Source organism: Achroia grisella, unplaced genomic scaffold (genome assembly GCF_030625045.1).
Source record: "Achroia grisella isolate CSIRO2021 unplaced genomic scaffold, CSIRO_AGI_Agris_v1 utg1186, whole genome shotgun sequence".
Classification (NCBI taxonomy): domain Eukaryota; kingdom Metazoa; phylum Arthropoda; class Insecta; order Lepidoptera; family Pyralidae; genus Achroia; species Achroia grisella.
In genome coordinates, this window is record NW_026712592.1 from 3,475,520 (window position 1) to 3,484,192 (window position 8,673).

Genomic DNA, 8,673 nt, shown 5'->3' on the forward strand with positions numbered 1-8,673 from the left:
ATGTATATTATGTAGTATGTATTTATGTGTATACTAGCTGTCCGGCAAACGTTGTTTTGCCATATAAATTAATAACGCTATAAAAAAATAGGAGTTGATGATAGAAGGGTGAAAATTTAGGATTATATGTATTATTGTATGTTGTATCATAAAAAAAATAGAAACTAATAATTTTGTCTAAAAAATAAAAAAAAATTTACCCCTACCCCTAACATTTAGGGTGATGAAAAATAGATGTTGGCCGATTCTCAGACCTACTCAATACGCTCACAAAATTTCATGAGAATCGGTCAAGCCGTTTCAGAGGAGTATGGGAACGAAAACACGAGAATTTTATATATAAGATGTATATATCAGGTAGGTACCAATAACACAAGTATTGCTTCGTTTGTTTATTTGTTCTTTATTATTTCTCCTGGAAATTTTCAATTAAAAAAAAAATACTAATAATATGTACAATTTTACATAATTTAGGCATATGTACGATTATATATCATGACCTAAATATTACCCTCGAACTCATATAATAATATATACGAATTACATTTGTAAATAGTACCACCAAGATCCAACCACGAAATTTTTGACGCCCCTCCATTACTCGGTCCATTAACCCCCAACCGCTTGCGGGTACAGCAAAATATTAGCCGCGCCGTGAAACGTCATCACGTGCACACACCGTACTAGATCTCGTTAGTTCCAAATTTGAATATCGGCCAATCAACGCGCGACGCTCGCGCCGGGACGGCCGACCCCATCCGTATTCAATTATTGCTTTTTCCCAACTGTATTTGCTGGGGATAAACAAGTTTTAACAAGTTCCCAATGTCTGTGATTGCCGGTGTTATTCATGAATCAAGTTTTGAGTTAGTAAAATTTTTCGATTTTTAGAGAACATAATCATAATACACGGACAATTCGCACAGCGTCATCTAGTTCCAAGATATGCAGAGCTTGTGTTATGTGTACTAGACAACTCATACAAATACTTAAAACACTTCCTTTTTTTTTTAATACATACGCGATATACATGGAAAAACATAAAGTCTACCAATAAAATGACATGACACACAAAGTTGTGGCCCGTACTCATATGCGGTATCGCTACTAGTTCATAAACCTGTGTATAAACCTTATGTACCTAGTCTATTCATTATACATACTCAACTTTATGTGAATACATTCTGGTATATCGTTAACGGACTCGGTGGTCTAGCGGTTTAGCACACCGCTTTCTTCCGATGGTCGCGGGTTTGATTCCTCGCAAGGTGCAATCATTTGTATTCATCTGGGTGTTTTAATTAATAAATAACCCTGGACAATTAACACAACGCCATAGTCCCACGGTAAGCAGAGCTTGTGTTATGGCTACTAGATAAGTGACATAAATATTAACATGTAATAGTACATTGCTAGTAAGTCCAAATTACTAACAGTCCACTTTTCGTCGACACCAAACTATTACAATAAATGTATTGTTTATATTAGGGGTTCTGTGCTATTGTCAGATGCTAAAACCTGTGACACTGCGACCTGCATAGATCTATTATGCTCGGCCTTTTTTAAAGTTCACTACCTAGACCCGTCAGGGACAAGAATTGAAGGATATTCTTCTTGGGAGTGATGGTTTTTATCTCCTCAGGATAGATATATACTTTCCGAAGGAGATATTTCGTTTAAGCATAAGTGGGCTACAACCACATGGGATGTGAAGTGGCGTTTTCTCTTCCACTTGTCAAAATCTACTTGCAAAAATATGTATTGTTACTATTACGTTTATAATTTGCAATATACGTACAAACATATCTTAATATCATTAGAAACGCAAAAGTTTGTGAGTTGAGATGGATATTATATTACGCAAAAACTACTGAACAGATTTTAATGAAACTTTACAGTGATATACGTCAGAATAACACATAGGCTATAAATTTACGCTAATAATATATACCAATAAAAATTCAACACGTGGAAAACTTCGGTACACATATTAAATATGGAGCGCCATTGACGCTTGTACTAACCAAAGTCGTAACCGAATATCCCAAATAGTACCCTCTCGTTATTTTCCAATTCTTGTAAAAGCCAATCAGACGTAACGGGGCCCTCGAGCGCATGTCAATAAAGCTTATAACGGGAGATACGGATCGCTCGGGAGACGCGAAATGTGTTTTTTACCAGGATTCCGTACCTCAAAAGGTAAAAGGACGCTTACGAGATCAGCGTGTTATCCGCGCCCTGTTGCGGGTTAAGTCTAAAGACGAGATAATAGATTATTATGAGAGTAAGCCACGATTACATTAAATAAAATATTACTTACTTAATCGATGTAAATGATTTCGTTTAATTCCACTATAATGGGCATGTCGCACATCTGTAAAAAGGCCGCAACTACACTTGCGTCAAAAATGTTTTATTACATAAATAAAGCGAGCTTCACGGTTTACACCTTCAGTCAAAATCTCATGAAGCTATCGACAAAAATGAAGGAATAAATGCAAAAATACTAAAATTTTGCGACTTTAGAAAACATAAAATTCCAGCATAAAATAGAGGTATGCGTATTTGCATTTATTCGCTTTACAATTATCCCGTTCATAAAGTCATAATTGTATTTACGTAAATTTTAAAAGAAGATTTACAAAAAAATGTTTAACGCAAATATACTTAAATACTTGTTCCTATATCTTACAATCTAGGACTATTGTGTAATTCTAATTACTTACTACTTCTACGAAACTTTTAGCTGATAGTTTATGTGTGATTATTGTTACATACTATCCCCCAGCAAAACTTCACAATGCGTAAAGTGTAGTTGTAGTTACTTCTTTATTACACGTAACATTTCATACCTGATGTTGGGTAATTTTAAATACAGCATGTATTTACAATAAAAAAAAATAAGAATATGTTCATGTAATTAAAATTAAGTAAAAAAATAAACTATTTTTAGCTAATTGTATAAGCTGACGGGCACCAATGATGGATGATAGGAGGAGCAGGAGATTAGATGAATTTGCCAGGAATAGTAATAATAAATGATAGAAAAATCGATCTGCTTTTAGACATTTATCATAGAAGAGCGAATTGATAGAAGTGTATATAAAAACAATAGATAAAAAGAATACTTCTACTTTAAATATGGATAAACGAATATACAATTGCCAGTGAATCTTATTGTAGGTCTAACAGGAATTAACTAACGATGGTTTCCAGGATGGACCGCGTGGAACTAAATGTACCTTATATTGCTAGCAATAATATTCAATATTAATTCCCACTGCCCATAATAGGTACACATACAATACTAGCTGGTCCCGCAAACGTTACTTTGTTATAAATTACTAGCTGTGCCCGCGTTAAATTTCAATAAAAAATATATCCTGTGTTATTCAGATGCATAAGCTATATTAGTGTAAAGTTTCGTAAAAATCTATTCAGTAGTTTTTGCGTGAAAGAGCAACAAAGATCCATACTTACAAACTTTCACGTTTAGAATATTATATTAAGATTAAGATTTCTGAAAACTATTAAAGTACTAATCATCATAATTTCAACTTGTGTCTATCCACAGTTGGATATAGGCCTGTCCCAATTTGGCTTTGGTGGTCTAGCGGTTAAGCACACCGATTTACTTCCAATGGTCGCGGGTTCGATTCCTCGGACGGTGCAGATATTTGTATTCATGAGTAAGATTGTTTGTGTGGGTCTGGGTGTTTTCTATGTATATGTTTCATGTTACATACATGAAACATATACATAGAAAACTCCAAAAAATCGAAGTATTTATTGATATAAAGCTCTTCATACCGTGTGACTAGAAGGCGCTGTTAATTGTTGAGTATTATTTATTTATTTCCCAATTTCTTACACCATGTGCGATCTTCCGCCTTTTGTTTCCATCGACTCCCGGTCACCTTCGTGATATCTTCGGTTCATCTTGCAGGAAAACTTATATTAGAACTAATATCGCTATTAAAATGTAGGAGTTGATGGTAGAAGGAGGAAATGTAGGAGTTCGATGTATGTATTATTATGATTTTTTTATGATTCAGTTAACGATGAAGGTGGTCCAAATCGAGAAGGTTGTCGATAACATACTAATAGATCAATCAAAATAAGAAGTAAACCTAAAATGTCATTGATCGCATTATCTCCGCAATCTAACAATGATAAATTCTAGATGAAAAGCATAATTGCGCTAAAATGCATCGTTTATACTTATAGTGCATTAAGAAAAACCCAGATTATGAAAATGTTACTCCAGCCTCTCAGAGATGGTACTATAATATTAGGTCCTTACATATGAAATTGGTGTTTTGTCGTACTGGCCACTTTGATCTCAAATATCTCCTCTTTCGCCAGGAATTCAAAGTTCAAATTTGTACAGTTATTTACTCATGCATTTGTTTTTCGAAAACCTCTCCATATGTTTTTTCCATCTTTGGTTTTTTCTTTACGTCACTGTGTTTACAAATTGGAAAACATAAAATATCACGTTTTTTAAGATTACGAATTCCGTCGTGGCACTAGTGTGCAGAAACGACTCGAAGAATTAATGATGTGTATGGCGATGGTGTCGCAAAAGAAAACACAGTGCGTTTTTGGTTCCAATGTTTTCGTTCTGGAAATTTCGATCTGCAAAACAAGCCCCGTGAGCAGCCAGAGTCCAAGGTTGATAATGAAGAATTAAAGGCTAATGTGGAAGCGGATCCATCGCTAACCACGTCCGAGTTAACTGCAGGCTGCAGTGTTAGTAACAAAACTGTTTTAATCCACTTGAGGCAAATTGGGAAAAAAAAGCTTGAAAAGGTCATGAATTGAATGGAGCAAATCGACAAACGCGCGTAGACTGCTGCGTTATTAGCCAACTGGCATAATAATGAAGGGATTTTAAATCGGATCATTACCTGTTATGAAAAGTGGATCTTGTACGATAAACGGAAACACTCATCGCAATGGCTGAATCCTAGCAAACTAACCAAATCCTGCCCCAAGCGAAAATTCAAACTCAAAAAAAGTTACTTGTGAGCACTTAGTGGACTAGTGCCTGTGTTGTTCACTTCAGCTTTCTTATATCTGGCCAGAATATTACGGCAGATGTGTATTGTCAGCAATTGCAAACCATGATGGAAAAGCTAGCTGCTAAACAACCGAGACTGGTCAATCACCGTAGGCCATGCTGCTTCAGGACAACGTTACGAAATTAGAAGAGCTTCAAATGTCCAATATATCCACCGTACTTCCCGGATCTTGCTTTTTTTCAAAATTTGGATAACTTCTTGCAAGGGAAAAAATTCAAGTCCGATTTATCGATACCCGTCCTAATGGTTTTTTTAGTAAAGGGATCAATAAAACTACCTATCAAATGGCAAAAGTGCATGAATAGCAATGGACCATATTTTGATTAAATAAATGTATTATATTTTGAAAAATCAACTGAAATTGGCGTTTTGTAAGGGAGTAATTAGGTTACTCCCTTACAAATTTCATATATTAGGACCTAATATATTTACTACACGAGTTGGAGTAAAATTAAAGAGATTTCGGCAGATAATCAATGTCCGGGGAAATTCCAAATAAAATACGCATTCGCTGATGAGACACCAAATAATAGACAAATAGAAGGGGAAGAGTTATGAGAAAAAAAGAGCTGCACACAGCGAGCCTTCTGAAATCAAGCATTAGTATGATGCACCGCTACCGATACCTAAAATATATACAAAGACTTCATGAATCTATATAAAGATAAAAACATACCACCACACTATCAGACGTTTTATAAGAACTTAAGTACTAAATCTAAGACTAAACTAAACTAAACCATAGAGTCCGATTCCAAAGTTGAGGATAATGAACATTAATAAAAATAATAAAAATATCACTATTTTGTGTAATGTTCGTATCCGTATGTATGAGGTGTAATAAAACCAAGCTTATCCGTCAAGCGTATATTCCGGACTGGCTCCCATCTCACATATCGCCTTAAAAGTACCCGCCACCTAATTATATTTTATATACCCTATATTACACTCTTCCACACCAATTAACACTTACTCTAATTTATACTACTTAATTAACAATTATAATTTGACATGGTTACTTATACTAAAACTTAATACTATCTAGATTCTTAATTCTACATAATCTCTTTGGGCGGACTCGGGGCGGCGGTGGTGCATTCGTACTAGGCAATACCATATCTGGACAGGCGTCCAGATACTCCGGTGACTTCGGAATTTCTGTTGCATCCATTTCTACCGTTTCCACGTTTATCGGCGTTAAATCTGACCGTTCTGCCACCGCCTGTTCCGGCTGAATCCCGCCCGGTGACCGATCTGTCATCGGTGGTTCTGAGTTAGAATTTGCACTGATTCTTTTATCTATTTCCTTCAACGGGTAAGATGATAGGGAAATTCTAGAGGATCTCTTTTTTAATTGATCCATATGTCTATGAATCACATCACCTTCTCGGTTCCTTACTTTGTAATTGTTCGGACCTAAACAATCGATAACTTGACCCGGGGCCCACTTCTCACCCCTCATGAATTGCCTATACCATACCTCATCGTCTACCTGCATCTTTCTACTTGTCCCCTTAAATGATTCTCTTTGTTTCTGCTGAGCTTTGTAAACTTTACTCTCCCTATCTGGTTTTATAACATCTAATCTAGTGCGTAGTCGACGGCCTAATAGTATACCGCTGGGCATTCCCCGGTTGTCGAATGTTCGGTATTTCTATAGTATAACAAATACGTCCAAAGTGCTTTATTTATGTTTTGTTTCTCTACAACCGCCTTTTTAATTACTTTTTTAATGTTTTAACTGCGTTTTCGGCTAATCCATTTGAGGCCGGGTGGTATGGAGCCGTAAAAATATGTTCAATCCCCTGACTACTAGTAAAATTTTTAAATTCTGAGCTTGTAAAGGGTGGTCCATTATCCGTGACAATTTGTTTAGGCAGTCCGAACCTACTAAATAGTTCACTAACTTTATCTATTACTCCCGTTGCCGCCGTGCTCGATACCCTAATTATTTCCATCCATTTAGATGTTGCATCTACTACCACTAAATATGTTTGCCCTAACATAGGGCCCATGAAATCTAGGTGCAGTCTGGACCACGGCTTATTAGGCCACGGCGACATGCGAGGTACTTGTCTCGGTGGCGCGTCTGCATTCGCAGCGCATACCTCGCACTGTTTACATATTCGTTCCACCGCTTCATCCAGGCCCGCCCACCACACAGCTGCGGGCTAAGGACTTGGATTTGACCATCCCCATGTGGGGTTCATGAATCATTAATAATATTTTCTCTTTACAAGAATCTGGCACCACCAGTCTATGCCCCCACATAACGCAACCTAATTCCTCGTATAATTCATTTTTACGATTATAATAAGGTTTCAAATTCGTCATCGCGCAATCTATTGGCCAGCCGTCTCGTATATAACTTAATATTTTTGATAGTATGGGGTCCCTAGAGGTTTGATTTTTAATTTCATTGTAATCTAATAGCAGAGCTTGCTGCACAAAATGTAAATATGTTTGCTCGGGCGTCATTCGAGTCATTGGTTTACTAGCTGATATCGGCAACCGTGACAAGCCGTCCGCCCCGTTCTCGTCTGTGCGTACGTATTCTATATCAAATGTGTAGGCAGATAAAATTATCGCCCACCGTTGCATACGGCTGGCTACCATAGTCGGTATCCCCGTATGTGGCCCAAAAATCGATACCAAAGGCTTATGGTCGGTACGCAATACGAAATGTCGGCCGTACAAATATTGATGAAATTTATTAACAGAAAATATAATAGCTAAGGCTTCCCTATGGATCTGTGAGTAATTCTTCTCCGCGTCATTCAGTGTACGCGAACACAAGCTATCGGTCGCTCGCCGCGTCCGTCCTCCCTCGGTTGTGAGAGTACGGCCCCCACGCCCCTCGCGCTCGCATCGCATGTGACTACTAGCGGTCGCTTCGGGTCGTAGTGCGCTAATACCTCAGCGCTAACTAATAAATTCTTTACTTCTATAAAGGCTCGTTCACATTCCCTCGACCAATACCACGATTTATGTTTTTTTAATAAATCGTATAAAGGTACCAATCTAGAACTCATATTCCTTACAAATTTGGCGTAAAAATTAATTAATCCTAAAAAGGAACGTAATTCGGTCACACACTCTGGGCGTGGTATTTTTGTGATAGCCTGGATTTTATCCGGGTCCGTTTTTATTCCGTCCTTGCTCAATACAAATCCTAAATAACTTACTTCTTTCACTAAAAAAACACATTTACTCGTTTTTAATTTAAAACCATATTTATCTAATCTACTAAAAACTGCCTCCACTGCCTGTAGGTGCTCAGCTCTATTCCTACCACCTATGAGAACATCGTCTAAGAATATCTCGACGTTGGGAATATCACTCAGTAAACTACACATAATGCGTTGAAAAATGCCTGCGCTCGACGCTAACCCATATACTAACCTATTATACCGGTATAACCCGCGATGTGTGTTTATAACTGTATACATTTTGGTCTCATCCAGCTCGATCTGGTTATACGCCTGCGATAAATCAATTTTTGAATAAAATTGGGATCCGCTTAATCGAACAATTAAATCCTCTATTCTTGGTAAAGGATAACGATCTACAAGTAACACAGGATTTACGG

The 8,673-nt window shown here is 37.1% G+C and overlaps 2 protein-coding genes across 2 annotated transcripts; both read right to left on the reverse strand.

The window, feature by feature from the left end:
- Window positions 1–6,108: 6,108 nt before the first annotated feature.
- On the reverse strand, window positions 6,109–6,711 carry LOC131854498 (uncharacterized). The gene has a single exon (XM_059205629.1). It carries the CDS (start codon window positions 6,709–6,711, stop codon window positions 6,109–6,111), a length of 603 nt encoding a protein of 200 aa, XP_059061612.1.
- Window positions 6,712–7,223: 512 nt separating this feature from the next.
- Window positions 7,224–7,700, reverse strand: LOC131854499 (uncharacterized). The gene has a single exon (XM_059205630.1). The coding sequence runs from the start codon at window positions 7,698–7,700 to the stop codon at window positions 7,224–7,226; it is 477 nt and encodes a 158-aa protein (XP_059061613.1).
- Window positions 7,701–8,673: the final 973 nt, after the last annotated feature.

Bases quoted from the DNA above. Each gene is read 5' to 3' on its own strand.
- LOC131854498 (XM_059205629.1), bottom strand. From the start codon at position 6,711: ATGCCCAGCGGTATACTATTAGGCCGTCGACTACGCACTAGATTAGAT.
- LOC131854499 (XM_059205630.1), bottom strand. From the start codon at position 7,700: ATGGTAGCCAGCCGTATGCAACGGTGGGCGATAATTTTATCTGCCTAC.